The 24,597-nt window shown below is 42.6% G+C and overlaps 1 protein-coding gene and 1 long non-coding RNA gene across 4 annotated transcripts in view; one reads left to right on the plus strand and one right to left on the minus strand.

The window, feature by feature from the left end:
* Positions 1 to 24,597, minus strand: part of arl15a (ADP-ribosylation factor-like 15a) — a 432,264-nt gene that overhangs the window by 258,334 nt on the left and 149,333 nt on the right. For 2 of the 3 annotated variants that reach the window (XM_034170761.1, XM_034170763.1), the window contains exon 3: positions 12,306 to 12,365. The exons of the other annotated variant lie outside the window; for it this stretch is intronic. In XM_034170761.1, coding sequence (XP_034026652.1) covers positions 12,306 to 12,365 — 60 coding nt within the window. The remainder of the gene's footprint in view (positions 1 to 12,305; positions 12,366 to 24,597) is intronic. 3 annotated transcript variants of the gene reach the window in all.
* LOC117510870 lies at positions 2,323 to 24,594 on the plus strand. Its single transcript, XR_004560832.1, has 3 exons — positions 2,323 to 2,396; positions 19,590 to 19,602; positions 24,583 to 24,594. It is a non-coding gene; the product is annotated as an uncharacterized LOC117510870 (long non-coding RNA).

Below are 24,597 nucleotides of genomic sequence, written 5' to 3' on the forward strand. Positions count from 1 at the left end.
CCTGTGATAAAAACTGACGTGAATGAATGAGGCGCTGTGACTTTTTCAACAAGTTAATTTTCTTATGGAACAAAATGCTGGCGTTCTCTGGTTCAAGCTGAAAACACAGAGAGACTCCTATTAAAATGCTACATTTCTTCAGCCATGGCAAGGAGCTATTTTCAGACGTTTTCCAAAATCAGGACGCTTTATGTGGATACGTTTCATCAGGCTGTGATGATGAATCCGACTGAAGCGAACAGGTAAGTTTAAGATTTTATATTTGAATTTCTATCATGTCCTAAGCTAAACTGATAAATAAATAGTCTATGTTTGAAACTTACCTCCTGCAAAGACTTGATCTCAATTCTGTCTGCGCTCATGGCGACAGCGGGCATTGGTCTTCTTGTCCGGGATCCTGTTTGTGGGACTTACGTTGACTGTGGCTCGCCCAGCATTCACACACTTACTGAAGTCAAATAATGTTGGGACTGCAGTGTCTTTCAACAAGTGTTATTGTCTCGAACCCCTGCGCTCCGCTCGAAAACTTCTTTCATAGCAGTCCCGCTCAAAATGATCGCTACACACTTTTGACAGCCTGTTAATGAGTGGGTCCTTTAGTTTCATTGCGCTTAGCCGCTGCCCAAGCCTTTCCTTATTTTTCAGCGGTGGCCCATGGCAGCTTTCTTCCGTATCCCTCATTCGTGCAGCCGGGAGCCATGCAAAACACCCCCATTTTCACTAAAATGCTCTCCTACTTGTCTCACTCACCCACAGAATTCAATATGGATACAATATAGTGAGAGCTTGGTCCCCATACGAATACATCATAAACGTCTGACCAGTCAGACTCTTTGTAATTTTTTATTTTACCGATTTATTATCAAAAACAAACAAAAAAAACTCATAGGAAGGGCAGGAAATGCACGTTTTAGTATGTTTTATCAGAAAAAATAATTATATTAAAACTAGCCCTTCTTTAAAAGTAGATCTTTGTTCAGAAAAGGTTGGCTACCCCTGTTTAATATTTATGACCTATGCATAGCATCAAATGACATGCGATATAACAGCACATATTTTACTGTAAGGAAGGAGACCCCAGGGAAGACCCAGTACTAGACTGGGAGCTTATATCTCCACACTGAGCTTTGGAAGCCTCAGGATCCCTTAGTCAGAGGTGAATAATATGGCCTGGGGAAGGGAACTTTGGTGTCCCCTACTGGAACTGTTGCCCCTGAGACCTGATCCCAGATAAGAGGCTGAAGATGAGTGAGATTTTACTGTAAGAGGCTTTGTTGCACTTCTAGGTTTGAGATTATAGTTTTGTTACCACTCCTAAAAGTGAATTTTACATTTTCATTTATTTTACTGCTAAATTGCTAAATGTAGATTGCACTACAATCCCTGCTATAAAAGAGACTACCAGGAAAGACTGGGCTTTGTGTCTGTTTGTCTGTCTCTCTGTGTGTCTGTGTGTGTAATAATGTCCAGCGCTCCCTACGGTATCATTTTTTTTTTTTTAGGGATAATTGATAGTGATATAAATGGCAAGGTTTTTATAATTTTGGTCAATTCATTGTTATATTACTCAATACACTATAAATAATAGATTAATCAATTATTTTTTGATTAATCAGAAAAATAATAGATCAATAAAAAAATCATTAGGTACAGCCCTACACATGCTAGCCTGCTAAATGGCATTTGAGCGCCTGTAATATATTTGTAAATTACTAATCACTTAAGCCTTAGTCCCACCAAATAATAAGCCATGAATAATGAGCCACACATGGGTGTGTCAGCGATTATTCGAAGAATGATCCACGTTTTAAGCTATCACGTATTTGCTACTAAGGCGCCTCTATGTGCCACGTATCAGCCTCTATGGGCCACGACTGACCTGTCATTTGAGACCCGTCCAGCCTCCAATGGCTTGTGTCACCACATATGATCCACATCAAGCCACACATGATCCATGTAGTGCCATGTAACTCGACGTTGGTGCACGTGTAGGCATGGGTTTGGTCCAAACCTCCAGCCCTCCCACACTTGGTCCCTTTAAAGTTTGGGTTTTCAATTCACAGCATCCATCAAGATGTTGTCACATCGTACGCCAGGCTGCTGTTCACCTGTGTTCCAGAGTCATTAAATGCACCAGACCAGCAAGAACCGAACCACGGGTTCCTGGACAGTCAATTCTGCGCTTCTTCTCACCGGCGCTTCTTCCATGGCTTTACAGTTATTTTGACACCGTGATTCAACTTTTAACTGTGTGTTCATCTGTTAATGTCTGCACAATCGGTCTTTTGGGCATATGCTAGGGTGCATCAAATTTGAATATTTCAAAATATCAATTTGGCTGGCATTGCATTTTGTTCTAATTAACATATAAATGACTTTTGCAAAGTTTTAAGGAAGTCCATTGAGATTTAGGGGTGCCACCTGAGTACAGTGAATTATTGTATAGTAACATGTTCCATAGAGTAATCAAAAGTAAAAGTTGTTTGTTTAGCCTTTGGGCAACTTGGGCATTTCAAGATTCTCCATTCAACTTCAACTTTCAACTTTTTTTCTTATATAGCGCCAAATCACAACAAACAGTTGCCCCAAGGCGCTCCATTCATTTGTCCCATAGACAAAATTAATGGAGGTCAATGGGACATGTTCACGTGGCCTTACCCTGAGTTTGTGCAGCAGTGATGGATGTCGGACACACATATAAAGTTTAATTGACTTTATTGTTAAACACAAGGGGCAATATTTACACACTGACATGAACAAACCCTCTCTAGTGGCTAACTCACTGACAACTAACAGGGCCTAATGGTAGTAGCTGACACTAACTAAACTTCAAACTTAATTGCTCAGTCTGTGCCAGAGTCCGTTCCACTGACATCACCAGGGAGAAAGAGAGAGGAAATGGAACTGAACTCTGATCCTAGCCAGTGTGTCTCCCCCCAGATGTGTCTCCCCACCCGCCACCCCAGAGTAATCGTCCTATTCAGGGATTAGCTTGCGTTTGCAGCTGCAAAGGTTTGGCTATTGGCTGCGGTCATGTTCAACTGCCTGCGGCACATTCTGCAGGTGCTGCTCCTTCCTGGCCACTGCGAGGAAGTCAGACGTGAGCTTGACGCCACACTCGACACAGTCATTTACCACGTTCATTGCACATACAATGACCTCACTTTTTTTGAACGCAACATTGGTCGCCCATTCCTTCACATTGAGAGACATAAATTCTGGATCAGTGTGCAGCTGGTGCATCCAAAACCAGCAATCCTTATTGGTGAGGTCAGCCAAGCTCGTGGTTGGCAAAAGGGTGGGGAACTGCTCAGGGATGTGCATGGGGAGATCAGCAGGCTTGTGCTGAAGATCACAATGGCAAGTGCACGCTTTTCATCCTTGAGCACCTTGCTGCTGAAGAGAGCCAGGGGTAGCATCTCACCAGTGATGCCTCCCCAGTGCTTTGATCGCTGATGTTGCAATGCCTTCATCTACAGCCTTGTATGCCTGCAGGTGGTGGTAGAGTGTCAGGTCATTCCAGGCAGCATCTACAGCTTTCTCGCAAGTCAACCACCACTTTGCATAGATGTGTGTAATGAAAATGGCAAATGCCCAAACCCGAGAGAAATGGTTTGAGAGAGGTGTCAAGGAAGCATTCTTTGTAAAACAGTTGAAACCCAGCCTTAACCGGGGAGGGAGTCTCAGACATGCTTTGTCCCCTGTTTACAATGGGGTACTCAGGTCAAAGCAGTTTCAGTCTTTTGTTCATGGTAATGAGCCATTCACGTCATCAGGAGAGTCATCAAGGGAGCCATCAGGAGAGGGTCTGTCCCATCATTAGGAGGGACAGCTGCCCTGTCATTAGGAGGGTGCTAACTAGAGCACAATAGGTGCTAATTAGAGCTATTGTTTAGTCACTAGCCTGTAGCAGTCAGCCTCTCGGTAGGAGGGGTCTGGTTAGGTTAAAAAACTCCAGTGTTGTGAAAGTGTTGGAACACGGACCCACAACAGGGGGCGCAAATGAACGGACAATGGAGGAAGTCAAATAGCACTTTTACTGTTGTGAAATAAGCACAACAAGCACGACAGATCACAATAAAAAATAATAAAGTCAATTCACAAAGGTGTCATGTGGGCAGGCTCGAAGATAGAAGACGTCTGTCCAAAGCAGAACCGGAACCACACGATTTCCTCCGCCACCGAACCCCGGGGATACTGGAGCCGCCAAGTCCCGAACTCCCAGGTGGCCACTGCCTCCGCTTGTCGGATCTGGTACTGCTGGCGAGGAACAAAAACAGTTAGATGTGGGTGCGTTTGCACCCAGCAACACGGATGGTGAAAAAAACCACCTCCACCTCTTGTCAGGAAAATGTGAGTACTTATCCAAAAAAAGGGTTCAGTACAGTCTCCAGCTGCAAGTACTCACCAACCACTGTCAAAACACAAGCAACAAAGTCACTGTCTGAAAGACAACACAACGGCTGAGTTCGTTACCTCCTCGGTAGAATGATATCTCGGCAAAGAGGTGGAGATGACGTCTTGCTGATATACCGATGCAGATCAGATGAGTGGTGACAGCTGTCATAGGTGACGAGTGTCAGCTGTCACCCCGGCTGCTCCTGTGAGGCGGCAGCGCCCTCTGGTGCCTGGAGCCCGCACTCCAGGCAGGGTGCCCTCTGGTGGTGGTGGGCCAGCAGTACCTCCTCTTCAGCGGCCCACACAACATCCAGCTTTTGTTGGCTTCTGTTTTATTCTTCTCTACAAGAGTCAAGACAGAAGTCAGACTACTAGGGGTGTTGGAAAAAATCAATTCACATCTGAATCGCGATTCTTATTTATTACGATTCTGAATCGATCCAAAATGTCCAAGAATCCATTTTTAAAAAGCATTTTATTAAACATTTCCTTGCTTACTCGCTGCGTGTACTGTTTGTCAGGCAACGGCTTCAGTACTACAGCTTCTCCGCGAGGAGCGGGGGGGTCCGGCGTGCTTCAAACATTTGTGAGCTGAAGCTTAGCATGGCGGATGAAGAGCTATTTCAGCCAGCACCGTCTTTGCTGAAGGCAAATGTTTGGGCGCATTTTGGATTTTATTATTTGCTGCGTAAGAAGGAGCTTGACATGACTTATGCAGTGTGCAAAATCTGCAAAATGAAAGTTAAGTACTTCGGAAACACTTCAAATCCGCAAGCCCACATGCTACGTCATCACCCGGAGCTAAAAGGAGCGGGGCAGCGGTCTCTGCCGACTACTGACCAGCGCTTCACTAAACTGCCAGTCAACTCCGATCGAGCAAAGCAGATAAGTAAATTTACATCTTTAGAATCACTTGATTAACCTTGTAAAGCTGCATTTTCATAAACATAAACATTTTTTAAGTAATATAACTATTTCTCAGAGCTCTTTGAATCGAAAATCGATTCTGAACCGAATCGTCACCCCAAGAATCGGAATCGAATTGAATCGTGAGTTGTTGTACGATTCACATCCCTACAGACTACCAGAGCAAGAATTCTAGCTGAGGAAGCTTCTGTGATTTGAAGCGAAACGTCCTCACGTCAAGCAACCCAGTCCAGTCGAAGATTCAAGCTTCTCTACTATGGAAACCACCTGGACAAGTGAGAGCCTACACAGAAACAAATGCCCAAACCTTCGGCACCTGCTGCCGTGTGGTGATTGTGCCCTGGGGAAGCAATGCGATGTGCTGCTCCATCAAAACCAGCTTGAGAGTATAGAGCAGCTTGGCCATCCATCGTGCCTTGTGGAGCGCTCCCGGTCATTGGAAGGTCACTGCAGTCTGCTCTTCACCATCTGCATCCAGAAACACAAGACACAGCTGCACAAACTCCCGGAATTCACCTCACTTGTGGTCAGTCACTTCTTTTGTGCACCTGCCAAGTTCAGCACGTAACTTGCCCAGCAGTGGTTGCTCGGTGTTGCCAGGAATGCAGCGGGACCATTGGCTGCTGGATTCTTGTGGTAACAGGTTCCATTTCTCTCTCAGACATGTGAACAAGGTAATCTCTGGCGAGCGTGATAACTCCACCTTCAGGTCTGTGAAAACCTGGTTCAGGAGGACCTCACCAATGTGGTGTTGACACCCAGACCAAAGCAGTGGTCAACCCAGTGAGAGCTGTATGGCAATGCAGGCTGCTGTGCAATGGCCAGTGTTTGACCCCATATTGTCAAATGCCATGTTGACAACCTGGTCAGTGCAGCATCAGTCCTGCAGCAACTTGCATGTCAACCAGTCAATGATCACTCCACATGCCTCATTGGTCTGCTTCTTATACGCTGGGACACCAAGAAGTTTCAGACGCTCTGTATCTCCAACCACCACTGTAAGACATTCCTCCAACAGGCGCACATCACTGAGCATCGGTGATAACTTGCTGTCTCAGTGTAGGGTGCACAAAGGAGGTGGTGTCCAGTATTGCCCCTTGTGTTTAACAATAAAGTCAATTAACCTTTATATGTGTGTCTGACATCCATTACTGCTACACAAAACTCTGTAAGACCACGTGAACATGTCCCATTGACCTACATTCATTTTGTCTATCGGACAAATGAATTGAGAATCTTGAAAATTGAATTCTGAGAAATGCCCAAGTTGCCCGAAGGGCAAACAAACAACTTTTACTTTGATAACGCTATAGAACATGTTACTGTATAAAAGTTCAGTGTATTCAACATTTCCAGGTCAGCCTTTTGGCAATTAAACTAGAAGCTGCACATTTTTTGCACAATTTCACAAAAGTCCATGTTAGGTGGCACCCCTAAATCTCAATGGAATTCCTCAAAACTTTGCAAAAGTCATTTTTATGTTAATTGGAACAAATTGCAATGCCAGACAAATTGATATTTCAAAATTAAAATTACCCATTCAAATGTGATGCACCCTAGCGTACGCATTCTGCATTCCTGGACAGTTGCCTCTGCGCTTCTCCTGGCTGGCTTTATTTCTTCTGAAGCTTTACAGTCATTTTGACACAGTGATCCAACTTTTAACTTTGTGCTCGTCTGTTAATGTCTGCAAAATTGCTCTTTTGCGAGCTTGCGTACTGCGTAAATGCTCGTCTTAAGCACTAGTCATTGCGCTCAGAGAGCACCTCATCTGATCCATTATAACAAGATGTTAAATCTATCATAAACATACTTTTACAGCTGCTTATAAAGAAGGAAGGAACATACAACTGTTTTACCAAGTTATTACAATATAAACATTCCAAATAATTACCTTTTAGGCTGTTCAAAATATGGGAAAAAAAAACTAAAAGTTTTTGGCAAGGGCCAAAGGCCTGAAGCCCATGGTGGAGGATCTGGGCGTTCTCCCCCAGAAAACTCTCAGATGCATTCTGGTCTATTTCTCAGTCCCATTTGTTTGTTTTTTTTGCTCATTTTTTGCTCATTTTAGTCATAAAAAACATATTTTCCCATATTGGCAAGATGACAAAACTATAATACACAGTCTGTCACATGGATTAGAATACGGTGTTATTACTATTTGATAAGATCACAAATTTGCATTGGACTGTTACCGTTCTCTCTCTACATTTATCTAAACATATGACTTCAGCAATTTGTGCTTTTATAACAACTGATATTGTCTTAAAATAAACTAAAATTCAATTTGATACAAGTAAAGCTGCATCTACTGTTCATTAAGTCAACATTATCACTTTTTGTTCTCAGGAACACTGATTTGGGTTTAAAGTAGATTCTTATGCACTTACATAAATGGGAACAGCACTAATGTTTCAGTCCAGTGCTGATGTCAGCATTTCTGGGATACTCACAACTTAAGTGTTGTGCAAAATGATGCATAAACATTTTTCACATCAATATCTGACTTCTATGAGAGTGTAAAATCTTTAGCATCTTTTCCTCTACATGAATATTTCACACCTAAAATATTTCACACATAAAATGCACATTTAGCACACTAACATATCATGTTTGCATGGATACAGATTGAAGTACATTCATCCCAAGAACAGATTTTGATTACAATTTAATTTTTCAATTTATTTAGTTTATACAGTGGACACTCATTTATTGTGGGAGTTACGTTTTAAAAATAGCCCACAATAAGAAAAATCCGCGAACTAGTCAGCGTTATTTTTTACAATTATTATAGACGTTTTAAAGCTGTAAAACCCCTCACTACACACTTTATACACTTTTCTCAAACAGGCATTAACATTTCCTCACTTTTGTCTCGTGTGTAAACACTCTCAAAGTTCAAACCTTAGTAGAAAAATAAGACCAACCTGTTTTCAGGCCCAAATATTTTTTTGAGAAATAAAAATAGAATGTTTTCCTATAAATAATTATGATGGCTTTTAGAACTAACGAATTTAATTTTAACGATCAACCTACAAGGTTGGACACAAGAAATTATTAATAGTGACTGACCAGTATTTCACAGTTCCTCTGATCACGCCGCTTCATTCTGGCGCCGCGCCGCTGTCAGGCCTTTTTCCACCGAGCCACACCTTGGTGCAGGTGTCTTTTTCCGAGTGAAGAACACAGTTATGAGTAGTTGTTGGCGCTCTTTTTTCTTCTGGGTGAGAAAATTCTTATAAACAGACAGGCAGAACACAATGCGCGTACTCTCCCTTCGCGGTGCCGCGACCGGCCTGCTTGATGAGGACGCCGAACACAATGTGCTGTATAAAAAAAAAAGCATGCAAAATTGAACAAAAAAAAAAATCCGCGAAACTGCGAAAGGTGAACCGCGTTATAGCGAGGGACCACTGTATAGCACTAAGTCACAACAAAGTTGCCTCAAGGCACTTCACACAAGTAAGGTCTAACCTTACTAACCCCTAGAGCAAGCACACAGGCGACAGTGGTAAGGAAAAACTCCCTCTGATGATATTCAGGAAGAAACCTCTAGGTGTCCAGACTCAGAGGGGTGACCCACTGCTTAGGCCATTCTACCAAAAAGGTTTACAATACAGAACTCAACACAACAACAATTGATGAGAGTCCATGCAGGCATCCAGTCCACCGTTGGAGGGGTTATCGAGCCACTCATTGGATCTGTTCCTGCAGCAGAGTCCGTTACGCGTTTGTTCCAGAAATCATAATCTAGCATGTGGATCCATCCGCATCTCGGACAGCGAGAAAAAAGAAATCAGAATCAGTCAGCCAGAAAAACTACACTTAAGGTATAATGCGTTAGCACTAAGCAACAGGAAAGCAGAAGAAATACTAAGGTGATCGCCGGCTACTAGCCCTAAACTTCACTAACAGACCCAGACTTTAGATAAAGTTGAGGCCAAGAGCCGCTCTGTTTACTAATAAAATGAATTTAAAAGGGTAGGAAGCATAGTACCACACAATGCTAGCTATACAAAGGGAGAATAAATGTGTCTTAAGTCTGGACTTGAAAGTCTCTATAGAATCTGACTGTTTTATTGATGCAGGGAGATCTTTCCACAGAACAGGGGCATGATAAGAGAAGGCTCTGTGGTCCGCAGACTTTTTATTCACCCTAGGGACACAAAGGTGTCATGTGCTCTGAGAACGCAGAGCCTGAGCCAGTACATGGGGTTTAATCAGGTCAGGTAAATTGGGGGGTGCCAGTCTGTGAATAATCTTATAGGTTAATAGCAATACCTTACAATCTGATCTCACAGAGACAGGAAGCCAGTGAAGAGATGCTAAAATGGGTGTAATGTGGTTAAACTTTCTGCTTCCTGTCAAGAATCTGGCAGTAGCATTTTGAACCAATTGGAGACCCCTAATGCTGGACTGCAGTAAACCAGAAAATAGAACATTGCAGTAGTCCAATCTAGAAGAAACAAATGCATGGATTAGGGTCTCAGCATCAGCCACAGACGGGATGGGACGGATCTTTGCTATATTTCACAGGTGGAAGAAAGCAGTCCTCGTAATATCCCTAATGTGTAGGTCAAAGGAAATAACTTTAATAATGTCAACTGACAACGAATTCTGTCAAAAACATGATGGATTAAGATCAAAGACTTACCGGGTGTGTTAGCTTTTCCATATAAATTATGATTTAAAAAGTCGGGTTAGCGCTTTGGTCCTTCTTGTTTGAACCAGCCCCATTTGAATTTATTCTTGATGAACTTTGAATCATCTTCCTGCAGCAGAACAACATTTCATCCATTTCTTTGTATTTTTAGCACATTGCAGAACTCATTTTAAAATCTGTAATAGCGTCTCTCATTCGCTGCTGTGTAGTCGAGCAGCGGCATGTTACATTTATCCTTCAGTCTCTGATCAGGCTGTGAAACACGAGACTTAATATCCACTGTGGCGTCTCATCAGAGATGTTTCAAAACAATTTTACAAATATCAACATCGTGAAGACAGACCACAGACTAAATCAGATGCAGGCCAGGAACACAAAAATAACCCGGAAACGTCCACCATAGAAGAAAAACTCAGATTTCTGGGCATTCCTGGAAAACGTCCATTCCGGCTGCAGCAATGTGAAGTATAAAAATAACAGCTTCTTCCAGCCTCCATCCCACTCCAAGGGGTTTCACTTTTACTAAGTTTTACATGAACAAATATCTCAGGTGTTACCTGCATTCTGAAGCCTTATGCTGTGTTCACACTGGACGCCATGCAAGCAACAGCGGTGAGAGGTTGCCATGTAATCCCTATGGAAGGACACATTGTGGCGCCACAAAAGTCCAAGCCACGCAACACGACGCAATGGACACGAATAAAGCGACACAAATAAAGCAATTTTGAGCAATTGCCGCGTTTGTGGCGCGATATCGCGTTGCATCGCCCTCTTCCCCAAGTTGAAAAATCTGAACTTTTTCATCTTGTTGCGCCACGATGACCAATCAGGGACTGGATATGTAGCGACTTGGAGATGTCTGGAGTTTATACTTGATGTGGACATGTCCTGTCTCTGGCAGCCAGCCTGTGAGCAGGACTTATGTCCGTTTTGTCCTTTATTTAACACAATTATGACAGTTTGAGGGGAGAGCGAGGAACTGCAGCAGCAACCAGGTTTTTTTTTTCTTTGTTTACATGTGTGTGCGTGAACTAATTGTCCGTGAAGATAATTTTGTTAACTAAACAGATGTATAATAAAAAAAATGGTGACTGGTTTATAACACAATTATGACAGAGTTGGAGGGGAGAGTTTTTTTGTAACTGTTAATTGTTCACCTGTGCACGCGAACAGGACAGGAGGTCCTCAAACTGGGTCCTGGAGAGGCTGAAAGCAGCCATTATCCAGACGCAGCTCCTGCAACAAATGATGAAACTCCCCGAATTGGGAACGTCTCATGAGGATGTTGTGAACCCAGGGACAGTGCCACTGGCGACGTTTGTCAGCTTTCCACAACAAATAGAGCACAGCAACTTGCTCCATGTGATCAAGGTCCGCCATGTTGAGTTGACGGTGAGCGGAATGGAAGCTCCTCCTATTTGATGACGCATTGGGTCAAATTTTCGTAGCAAAAGTTTTTCTGTCCAAGCAGAGCGACACACCAGGCAATGGTGCGTCCATCGCCAGGTGAGGGATGTGAATTTGTGGCGTCGCATGGCGTCCGGTGTGAATGCGGCATTAGAAGTGTCATACTTAAATTTTCATAGCCCCGATTTCAGTTTCAAACAAGCTAAAGGCTGGGCATTGGTTTTTGTGAGGGAGGGCTTATGTGCAGGTTTATTGCCTCCGTGGCTTAGCAGTGGAGCTAACAAAGCTACCGATATTGATTTGGCACAAACATAAATCAAATAGAAAATTTCACTCAATGCAAAAACTGGAGCATAGACTTCTTAGATACATCATTAGTTCAAATAACTGCAAAGCAAGCTGTATTATGTCATATATTTGTAAGCGAAACGGTCAGTCCAGAGCAGCTAGCTGCCACGGCTAGCCGTCTCTGTAGACTCTGTGTGGAGCTCACGGCTCGAAGATAAAATACGGCACTGGTAACTAGCCAAACTTAGCTGTGTGGACAGACTACAGCACTGTGATTGGTGGAACCTTACTTATTCTTTTGTTTTTAGTTGGCTTGAGCTTTGTGTGTGTGTGTGTGTGTGTGTGTGTGTGTGTGTGTGTGTGTGTGTGTGTATACTTATGAGAGACAAATCATACCAGCATACTTTGATGTTAAAATGCATGCCTGGTATGAAAAATCCCTGCAGGTGAAAGTGCCACAAGTCCTTTCCAGTAAGCTTTAAAATGTGATTTGTTACTCTGAGGTGAAATACAGTACTCCATCACATTTTAAGTGCCATAAGTTAACAAGGAAAATCGCAGGGGGCAATTTGACAGTTTTACACTTCAAATGTGTACTCTGCACTGCATGCAAGATTCTTACCTCCAAGTTCCTTTACGTTCAAGATGGCATTGGGAAATGGCACTGCTTTGATGCTAAAACCTGGGAGGAGAAAAATAAAAAGCCATCACTGCAATGCTTTGCCCATTTGTATTTGTGTGTCAATAGAATCAATTTTTTTAAATTAACTAATGTAGTTTGCCAGTGATATTTATTGCCCTGTATATGTCAGTAAAGCAGCAATAGCAGGGTATTCTTTCACTGGTGTGTGTGTGTGTGTGTGTGTTGTGTGTGTGTGTGTGTGTGGTGTGTGTGTGTGTGTGTGTGTGTGTGTGTGTGTGGTGTGTGTGTGTGTGTGTGTGTGTGTGGTGTGTGTGTGTGTGTGTGGACAAGATAACTCAAACACATGGATATATTTCCTTCAAACCTGGTGGGAATATTACTTAGCTAGATATCTAGACTAGATGTTGGAGTAGTGTTTGATCAAAGGGTTCAAGGAAAATATAGCCTGAAGACAGCTTTTTTTATTTTAGTTTATTTATTGATCTATATATTATCACAACAGCCGAGAAGCCTAGATGGATGATCTAAATTGTATACTAAATCAGAAACTGATCAGCATTAGTTAAATATATTTTAAGTATTTGTGTCCAGGCGAGAGGCCAGACTAAGAACAGCTCAAAAGACACCATGATAGAACGAGGTAGAGGAAATGTGACCCGGCCCTGAGGAAGCCCCGGGCCCTCATCTGGGGCCAGGCCTGGATGTAGGGACCGTCAGTGAGGGCCTGGTGGCTGGGCTTGCCACAGAGCACAGTTGGGCACATCCCGAAAAGGCAATGTGGACCTTCCATCTCCACCCTGTGGGCTCACCACCTACAGGGGGAACCGCTGGTGTTGGGTGCACTGTCCTTTGAGTGGCAGTGAAAGTCGAGGGCCTCGAGGGACCAGACCTGGGCGGCAGGGGCTAGCTCTGGGGGTGTGGAATGTCACCTCGCTGTGGCGAAAGGAGCCGGAGCTTGTGCGGGAGGTGGAGCAATGCCATCAGACCAGAGCGCCCTCTATTGTAGGGGCAGAGCTGGAAGCTGATGGAGGATTTTCATCAATTTCCCTGGTGGAAGTCACTGTGGTAGTCAAACAACTCCACAGTGGCAAGGCCCGTGGGTTGATGAGATGCGTCCAGAAATGCTGAAGGCTCTGGGTGTGGAGGGATTGTCTTGGATGAGACATCTCTTCAACATTGTGGTCCTGTTGGCTTCATCGGGCGGTGACCTCCAACGCTCACTGGATCGGTTCGCAGCCGAGTGTGAAGCGGCTGGGATGAGGATCAGCACCTCTAAACCTGAGGCCATGGTTCTCAGCAGGAAACCGATGGATTGAAGTACCTCGGGGTCTTGTTCACGAGCGAGGGGACGATGGAGCATGAGATTGGCCGGAGAATCTGTGCAGCAGGGACGGCATTGCATTCGCTTTACCGTACTGTTGTGACGAAAAGAGAGCTAACAGACGAAGCTGTCGATCTACTGGTCAATCTTCGTTCCTACTCTCATCTATGGTCATGAGGGTTGGGTCATGACTGAAAGAACTAGATCGCGGATACAAGCGGCTGAAATGGGCTTCCTCAGAAGGGTGGCTGGTGTCTCCCTTAGAGATAGGGTGAGAAGTTCGGTCATCCGTGGGGAATTCGGAGTAAAGTCGCTGCTCCTTCGCGTTGAAAGGAGCCAGCTGAGGTGGTTCGGGCGTCTGGTAAGGATGCCTCCTGGGCGCCTCCCTAGGAGGTGTCCCAGGCATGTCCATCTGGGAGGAGACCCCGGGGAAGACCCAGGACTAGGTGGAGAGATTATATTTCCACACAAGCCTGGGAACGCCTCGGGATCCCCCAATCAGAGGTGGTCAATGTGGCAAAGGAACGTGAAGTTTGGAGTCCCCTGCTGGAACTGTTGCCCCGCGGTTGAAGATGAATGAATGAATATGTGTCCTTTGGAGTGCAGGGTATGCTCCTGAGGACATTCTTTGATTCTGTAGAGGCATCAGCCATTTTGTATGGAGTAGTCTGCTGGAGTAGCAGTATCACAACTACACAGAGAAGAGACTTGACAAAGTGATTAGGAAGGCCAGCTCTGTCCTAGGAATTTCCCTGGACTCAGTGCAGGAGATAGAAGAAAAGAGGATGATGGCTAAGCTGTCATCCCTCCTGGAGAACGCCTCCCACCCATGCGTGGCACCCTGACTGCACTGGAAATCTCCTTCAAAGACAAGTTGCTCCACCCAAAGCGCATGAAGGAGCAATACCTTCCTGCTTCTGTCAGACTCCAGAACAGCACTGTTCCCAGTAGACCACCAAGATCATTAAAGTAACAACTGTCTTTCTCATGTGCAATAATATTGATACATTCCTGTGCAATTATATATATATATATTTATTTGAATCACTCATGTGCAGTGTTGCCACAGTTACTTTGAAAAGTTACTTTATTAGTTACTTTATACAGTTACTTCATTAGCAGCTTTAGGCAGTTACTTTATTAGCAGCTGCTGACAACTTGCAACTAATAAGTAATGTAACTAATAAGGTAACTAGTAATCTAACTTGGTTACTCTTAAGATTGAGTAATCAGCAAAGTAATTAACACTTACTTTTCTGAGAAGTGAATCTTAAAAATAACCAAGTTAGATTGCTAGTTACTTTAGTAGTTACATCAGCAGCTGCCGGTAATTGTATAAAGTAAGTGTAAAATGTAACTGTATAAAGTAATTAATGAAGTAACTTTTCAAAGTTACTTTGGAAACACTGCTCATGTGCAATAACACTTGATCATTCATGTTTAACTGTTGAGTTTTTTTCTGCTTGTAAATAGTATTTACTGTATATACTGTTGTTATTCCTGCACCATACTTGCCTTCCGTGTTCTTTGGTACTTTTTCTGTTACCAATTACTTAGCGTACTTTGCACGATGGTTCTGTAACTATCCCTTTGCTGCTGTAACATCACAGATCTCTGTCATGGGACAAATAAAAGAGTATCTTATCTTATTTTGAGTGGTACAAATGATTTCATAATGAAGTCACACAGAAGTCATCCAATGAAGTCACACAGTCAAAAACACCATTAAAGACGTGTATTTTCTTGTCTATATATTAAAAGCCAAGTGGCCTCTGTGTACATGTATGCGTGTGTGCATGTGTATGACTTTGATCACAGAGAAATTGGTATTTGCCATTTTGTATGCTTATGTATTTTGGGTCATGGATGAATGCTGCCAAAAACAGAACGTGGATAGTATTAATATTTTTGGAGCAACCACAGATATTAGCTAACAACACTGAACAATGTTGATAATAAATTCTGGACTCACATGCCACTCCAGCGGGGGGGTAAATCATGTATATATTAAAATCATCCATGCATAAGTGAAAACACTTATTTCCATTGTGGTCCATTTAAAAATCAAATGACAAAATAGAACCAACAGTAAAATAAAACAAAACAATAATAATAATAATAATAATAATAATAATAATAGTGTGGAAATGACAACAACAGTGGATGTTGATAATTACATTCTGGACTCACACGCCATTCCAGCAGGGAGCGGTGAATCATGTCTATATTAAAAGCCAAGTGGCCTCTGTATATGTGTATGCATTACCAATATGCAGACCTGTGTCTGAATCCTGGTTATGCTACGTCTGTGTCCTTGGACAAGACACTTCATCTGTATTGTCCGAGTCCGCACAGCTGCTAATGAGTACCGGCATTGGCTGTGGAAGTACCCTGTGATGGACTGGTGTCCTGTCCAGGAGGAGTAACTCTCATTTGCTTTGTGCTAAGGAATATGGGGATAAGCACCTGCACCTGTGCCTCAGGGCCTATATAGGACTTGTGAGGCAGAGCAGGTAGCTCTGTGAGATAAGGAGTTGGGTTACCAATATGGAGACCTGGCTTCCATTCTCAGTCATGCTACCTGTCTGTATCCTTGAGCAGCCTTTATGAGACCCGTGTTTGGGCTATGTTGTAGCCGTTGCCATGTTCACAGCAGCTGAATGATAAAGTCATAAATGCATAAAGGAGTGGAGTGTGGGTGGCTCCGTGTGTGACGAAAGATGAAAAATGACATATGAACAAGCCCCTCTCCAAGTCCAAGCCACCCAACCTGGGTTCAGGTGGTTTTTTGGTGGGCGTGCGTGGTGGTTCTGACGTTTCACTATGTTGTGGACATTAGGGGTTATGAGCCGCATATTTTCTCAGTAAATATACATTAAGTGGACCTAATGGATGAAGGTACTGACCGCTGTTAAAACTGACAACATTAAGTCAGACGAGCATTTCACTCAGCACGACTACTGCAACAGAAACGTCTGATGCATTAGGATGTTTTCCCACACAACAAGCCGCACTGAACGGAGCCTGAGCTACGATGACACGCAGAGACATTCAGCTCTGTAGCTGTCATTCATTGCAATCATGCCCCCATATTTACAGAACTTGTTATATGGCTGGGGGGGGCCTGGCTGCCGGTTTGTTTCTGTTTTTTGGTTTTCCTCCCAGGTGGCGTGCGTTTGGGACTGAGTGGCTGTGTTGCTGAGGCTGTCAGGACCTCACCCTGATCACCTGCGACTCGTCAGGACTCACAGCTGTGGTGCATCTGGATGGAGTGGAACATGTTGGCATTTAAGACTGGAGTGCACAGTGTGTATTTGCCAGAGACTCGACCTTGTGACCAGACGGGTGAGATCGTCGTCTCGGGAGCCATCTCATCAGCAGCGGATGCTGAGAACGTCCAGGTTTGATGCACAGTCTGTGAAAGAGGAGGGGGTGAGGTCTCACGCTCGTCACCACACTTCCTGAGGTACGTTAGATTTTGTGACTAACAGTTATACAGTCAGTAAATGTGGTGTCCCTCACACCTTATTGTATTGAGCTGTTTGTTAGTCATGTATCGGCTTCCACTGCAGTGGAGTTTTGTGAACTGGATGTTCCATGCCTGCAGGTTGGGAAGCTGATCAGTAATCAAGCCAGGAAGTGTTTGCTGTTTGTACACCTTTTAAGTGTTCTGTGTGTAGAGTGTGGACTCACATAATGGTTCCTTCTTTCACAGACTCGGTTGTTGCGGCCACCTGGGGGGTGTCGGCGGGGTCCTTGGGTCCGAAACAGCTTCTGGCTCTGGACCGTTAGCGCTGCTGGGAGCGCACCACGCCAGGCCGCACCTTTTTGTTATTATATTATCACTGTTATGTATTAAATTCAGTTAGCCTTTGTACCGTGCTCTGCTTATTTCATACTGGGTCCTTCAAACGCTGGTCGGTTCTCCGAGCTGCGTCCGACACATAACAGAACTTTATGGCTTAAAACCTCTTAAGCTAAGAAGCTAGAAAAGAAAAAAAAAAATACTACAGCTGTTTTAAGTTTTCATTGTGTAGAATTTTGAAGGAAGATGCTTTGTGCTTTTATTGTCTACACACTTGCAGGAATAATAATTAACATCAGTTACACATTCATCTTTGCAACATGCAGCAGATTTCTTTATGGCAGCTATCACGTGACTTTTGTCATTTACAGTGAACTTTCCAAGAAATTCCTATCATTGTTGTGTGTGTGTGGGGGGGGGGCTGACCATATATTATTTTGTTTGTTGTACTCACCACACACGAAAGGCAATGGTGGACAAAACAAACAATCAACAAAAAAAAGATTTTTTTTAATAAACTCTGTGTAGGTGTTCGATGTCAACAAACAAATGAAGAAATGCTTCAGAGACAAATGACTGTAATTGCCTCGACATCTGATTTAATTGATAAATACGCACTTCTGGTTTCCAAGCATAATAAAGTCCATAAGGAGAGTATACGAGGTGCATTCCAAAAGTATCCTACCTCTGGCCACGAAATATACAATTACTCACCTGGGGGTACAAAATCCTAATCCCTTTAAGAAGTAGTCTCCTTGAGACTGCACACACTTCTTGCAGTGGTTCTGCCATTGTTGGAAGCATTTCTGGAAGACCTATTTTGGTATTGTGACCAGCTAGGCTGTTGTATTTCGCATGATGCCTTTTCACGACTCAAATAGAGTCCCCTTTAGGGTCGTTTTGAACTTGGGGAACAGCCAAAAAAAAAAAAAATCAGAGGGAGCTATGTCGGGAGAGTAGGAAGCCTGATGTATTACAGGAGTGTAGTGTTTGGCCAGTAAAGCCTGAATCAGCTGAGCAGAACTGGCAAGTGCAGTGTCATGATGGAGCTGCCAACTTCTCACTGCCTACAGATACGGTCATTTGCAGCACACAGCATCACATAGGTAACAGGACCTCCCAATAATATTCTATTAATATCCTGGCCTTCTGGTGCGTACTCATGATGTACCACCCCATGGGAGTCAAAGAAAAAAGTCAACATGACTAACACTGCTGCACATCTGCCGTGCTTTCTTTGGCCTCTGTGATGTTGAATATTTCCATTGCAATGACTAAAATTTGGTTTCCGGGTTGTATCCGTAAACCATTGTCTCATCACTAGTGATGATGCTAGGTCGATGTTTGCACATTCCAGCATGTCTGCAACACTTCCAGACACAGTTGCTTCTCCTCTATTATTAGCAGCTTCGGTACGAATTTCACTGACAATCTCCACATGCCCAAACCCTCTGTCAAAATGGAATGTCCCAAACCTGTGCTTAGTCCAACCTCATCCGCAAGTTCTTGGATGGTGACACTGCGGTCATCCATGACCAAAATCTGTACTCTGTCAATGAATGGGTCATTTCAGCTTGTGGATGGTTTACCGGAACGTGCTTCGCTTTCCACATCAGTGGAGAACGAAGCATGTCCCATTTTGTACCCATTTTTGAAGTAGTTAGACCACTCTTTTTTGCATTATTCTCTTGTAATCATTGTCACAAGCCTGCTGAAGCTTGTGAATGGTTTCACCAAGCTTTTGGTAAAATCTCATGCATTACCTTTGCTTAAGTTGCTCTGTCAGGTTATAGCAAATGAGAATCACACAGGTGTTCAGTACACATGCTGTTCATTCTAAGGCTGATTGCTAGTGACTGATGCACTCTGCAGGCAGGAAAAAAATTAATGCATGTGCAAGAAAGTTCCCTACACTAACAAACAACTCACATGGTTCATCTATTTCTGAGTGACAAAATAAGGTTGTATACTTTTTGAATGAACCTTGTATTTAACCAGAGAGACATCCCTCCACATTTCTTCATGATGTTCCCATCTGTAGTTGTTTTTAGATCCAGAGAGAACTGGCCAACCTTATTTCAGAAGAGTCCCCCAAATAATTCCCCACTAAATTATGGCAACGTATTTTATGTATTAGTAAATATTCTGCAGTGGTCAGAGATAGGTGTCACACCCTTGCTACAAAGACAGACACAAAGAAATTCTAGCAGAAAAATTGAGAATTACTTTATACTCAACTGGTTAAAATGCACAATGACTAAATCTAAAATGGGCTTCTGCAATTGCTCAATGTTGACTGCTGACAAAGCCAGGGGACGGAAAACCATCAACTGCCCTTGAGGAATTGTGTTCGCGTATATGGAAAGAAGCGCAATGATGACTGGGAGAATGATGTGCTAGCCCTAAAGTTACTTAAGTTACCATACTTAACACAATCCTCCCACTTGAGTAAAAGAAAGAACCAAAGTACTGGCTCGTGAGATACAGCAGAGCACGTCTGGCAGCAAAAATTAAACTCTGGAAGATGTACTGTAGACATGGGTCCCCTGTTGAAGAGCTGTAATACCTGGATAGCATTATCTATCTTTGATCCTCTAATCCTAAGGACAACATGTTCCTGAAACATAAAAAAACATTTCAGAAGCTTGGAAAGCTCACAAAAGCACATGTGAGAGAAATCTCTGCTGTAGAAAGTCCATACTCGTATTTCAATACGTACACTGTAGCAACTCTGGAGATTAAAAAGATGATTTTTTTTATTTTTTTTTTACATAAATGTTGACAATGTGCATTAGAAAACCATGTGCTTGCGCTAGTATGGTGGCGGACATTTGTTGGAAAACTCATCCAGAAGGATATTCATTCTAACCCTTTTCATTTAAAATTCAGCAATATGCAAACAAGTTAGGAATTTTTTAGTACGGAACTATAAAACCAAAAACACAGGTGGTGCTACTGCGGGGTTTAAATCAATGCTAGGATTATTTTTCTTCTTCTTCTGAAAACACATTTAAAACACCAGTAACGCACACTGTCAGACATTATGAAGCAGTTTTTTTAGTTTTGTGGGCAAGATTAAAAACAAAACAGGAAAAGAGAACCGACAGTTACCCATTAGATTACAACCTGTTAAATTACAAGCATTTAGTACCAGCTATATGTTAAAAACTAGAAGCACTCAGAGAGCACAAACCTCCGTCAAGGCCATAGGATCACTGAAGTCACATGGAATACCCTTTGGCAAAGAGACTTATTCCACGTCGTTTCACGCATCTACTGTCATGTTTCAGATTCAGTGGTTAACCCTCTGGGGTCCGAGGGCATTTTTTGGACAGTTCACTCGCATGGCATAAATGTTTTATTATTGCTGTTAACAGCTCTCCCTGCATGCCACAATCAAGGTTTATGTCGCTTTTTTTCAGGACAACCTATGCATGCTATAGTTGTGTTTTATAAGTGTAATAAAGGTTCACAATCAGAAATAAGAAAGGAAAAATTAAAGCGGAAAATTTCCACACACATTTATTCAAAACACACAGCAAACTATAACACTAGTAACACATCACTCCTAAAAACAATCTTTGGTGTGTCACGTGAAGTGAATCTGCCCTACGATTGGATTTTGGAAAACCATGTGACGGTGAACCAATTCCGATTGGACACTCACATTGCTCACGTCATCACACAGCTTCTCTGAGGAGTACAAAGATGGTGGACGGTGGCTCGAAAGTCCGCGGAGTTAACTTTTCAGCAAAAAAAAAAAAAAAAAAAGCAAGTTTCTATCTCACGTCATTAAAAGGTTATTTATAATTTAGTAAAGCTTGGTCTCATCTGTCGTATACGACGCCGTCGGCCCCAGAGGGTTAAACCCTTAGATCATCAGCAAATGTATTTATAAAGAGAAACTGCATGAACTACACAAGTTTATTTTATTTTGTAATAACAAGTTTATTCAATGAGGAGAAACAAATGCTAAATTATTGTTGTGTCGTAACTTAATTTTTGTTCAGCCTTTGTGACCCATCTTCATGAAGTTAGATGCAAAAATGTTGAAATTGGCCCTATCCTGCAATGATAAACAATGCTTAAAAAATTACTGGATCCGGATCGTGTTCCGGATCATTACCAAAATGTAATGACTTCTAAGTTAGGCCAAGATACACCCCTGGTAAAAATTTCATTGAAATCCGCTGAGGATTTTTTTGAGTAATCCTGCTAACAATCCAACCAACCAACCAACCAACAAACGAACATGACTGAAAACATAACCTCCTTGGCGGAGGTAATTACAAAAATCAATACTATGGTCAGTAACGTGAGCAGTCCCTCAATGTTTTTTTGTGAAACCTGATCATGCTCACATTCTAACTTGTCTGAGATGCACTCATCTGAGATGCCTAATACAAATGTAAAAATCAGGAATAAAAAAAAAGTTGAAGATATTACCGGCACAATAACCTATACTCTGTTCCGTAAAGCTGATGGCCAGTAGAAGGTCACAGTCTCTGATCACACTAAAATTTGACTCTTTAACAATACACTGAGGGATTCAGTTTAAATTTGATGAAAGTGTGATTGATTTTGCTCAAGTTATCGTGGGCACAAAAAAAGCATGACTGATGCATATAAATCAGGGCTCTATGCTTAGCCCTCGAGGTCACTTGCCATGCCTGGCAAGTTGGGGGTCAGATCTACTTGCTGCATGGCAAGTAAATCAACTGAACCAAATAATCCAAAAAAGGGGGTCACCCAAGATCAAAGGTCATGTGACTAACAGAAAATTGAGATATGACTTCATATTAGAGTTTAACAGTGAGGTGTAATTATATATATAGATATATATATATATATCTATATATATATAGATATATATATATACACACACACACACACACACACACACACACGAGGTCTGTTAGAAAAGTATCCGACCTTTTTATTTTTTTCAAAAACCTGATGGATTTGAATAACGTGTGCTTGCATGAGCCAACCTTGAACCTTCGTGTGCATGCATGAATTTTTTCACGCCTGTCGATTGCGTCAGCATGTCACAACATGTCCTGTGAGACTTCAACACGGTGGCGCTGTTGCTCCGTCAGCAGCTTTGTGCCCAAGCCATCGGCATGAATTTCGTTGCAACTCTTTTCATGGCAAAATCTTCTGTCACAGTGGAATGTGCCGAAAAAGTGCTGATGTCCACCTCTTCCGCAATTTCTCGGACAGTCACACGACGGTCCCACATCACCACAGCGTTCACTTTGGAAATGATCTGGTCATTTCAGCGTGTTAATGGCCGCCCGGAGTGCGGCTCGCTCTCCACCGCTGTGCGGACGTCTTTAAACCGGTTGTACCGCTCCTTAATCTGTGTGATGCCCATAGCATCGTCACCGAAAGCCGTCTGAATAATCCGAATGGTTTCCACCTGGCTGTCGCCCAGTTTCTGGCAAAATTTGATGCAGTCGCGCTGCTCCAGTCGTTCCGCCATTTCCTTGCAAAGAAAAAACGACGAGAGACTACCCGTCCTCACACAAAGGCTGCTTACAAGCAAATGACGCAATTGACAGGTGTGAAAAAATTCACGCATGCGCACGAAGGTTCAAGGTTGGGTCATGCAAGCACACGTGATTCAAATCCATCAGGTTTTTGAAAAAAATTAAAACGTCGGATACTTTTCTAACAGACCTCATGTGTATATATATATCAAAAAACAAACAAAAAAATTCAGGCTTTATATAATAACATTTGTAAAATTACGCCCTTTAAACTCAGAGAAAAGTAATCTCTACATTGTGAATTAAAAGAAATAAAAATCTAAAAGCCAAAATGATGGTGTGAATAAGTAAGTGCCCCCTTTAGTATAGCATATGTAAACCGTCACTTTTACATACAGTTTTACATGAGAGCTTGGAAAAGATGTGGTGGAGTGATTTTCAATCTGACTGAAATCGCACGGGATCCTGACTGGACAATGACATTCAGAGGCAGATCAAGTCGTCTGGAACACTCAGAACCACTGTAACAGGTAGATTCAGACAGAAAATGTAAGGTTTAGACCTTAGTGCACCTTGACACTTGCAAACATTTAACCCCTGCACTGCATTCGTCATGCCAATGCGACCTGATGTGTTCCGCTGGATGTTGCGCTTTGTGCCGCTGGATTCTGCGTTATATAAAATAATTATTTTGTAGTGTATTAAACATTTTAATTATCAGAGTTTGACTGATGAAACCACATCTTATTGTTTCTGGAATCAGAGAGGAATTTTCTGTAGCTGCAGCTTTTTTTTAAATCTCTCTCTCATGCGCTTCATGACGTGTAGATTTGGTAAATATTTGTACTATTTATATTGTAATGGCTTGGTAAAACAGCCGCATTTTCATTCCTTCTTATGAGTGTCTGTAAAATTATGTTGATGATAGATTTAACACCTCGTCATAACTGTTCAGATGAGGTGCGCTGTGATGTGCTGACGCAATGACTCACACTGACACTCAAGTGTTTTTGAATTGTTTGTGCAATGTTCACGTGAAGTTCTCATAATTAATGCGTACCACAGATTTTGAACATTTCAAAATTTTCTTTGTGCACTTGCACGACCGCGTACAGTTTACAATGAGTTTACTCTCTGGCACGGCAGATTGATTACTCATGCGTGGATCAAATTCATCCAAGTGTCAAGCCACCTGTAGTCGCACCACCTGTACTCGCACCATGAGGCAGTTTTGTTGTGATTTGGTGCTACATAAATAAAATGTAATAAATTGAAACTGATTTCCAGCAATTATTGGGTGAGAGGCAGTGTGCACTCTGGACAGGATGTCTATCACCGGGCCGAGATATAGATAAGCAAACACATTCACCCCTACGATTAATTTAAATTTTCCAATTCCCTAACCTGCATGTCTTTGGAAATGGGAGGAAGATATGGTATTGTGTTGCAAATGCTACAATGTGTAAAACCTGCAGTTTTCAACATACTCAACCTTAGTAACATGGGATTTTGAGGGTGTTTTAATATCAGATATCAGACTGGAACGAGGTATTGGAAGATACCAAGAGTTTTGGTTCATTTATCGGAAGATAAAAGGTCAACTTGGCACATTCTTACATATATCAGTGAGAAAGAGAGTGTGTTGTTTCTGTG

Source organism: Thalassophryne amazonica, chromosome 5, assembly GCF_902500255.1.
Source record: "Thalassophryne amazonica chromosome 5, fThaAma1.1, whole genome shotgun sequence".
In the NCBI taxonomy this organism is placed as follows: Eukaryota; Metazoa; Chordata; class Actinopteri; order Batrachoidiformes; family Batrachoididae; genus Thalassophryne; species Thalassophryne amazonica.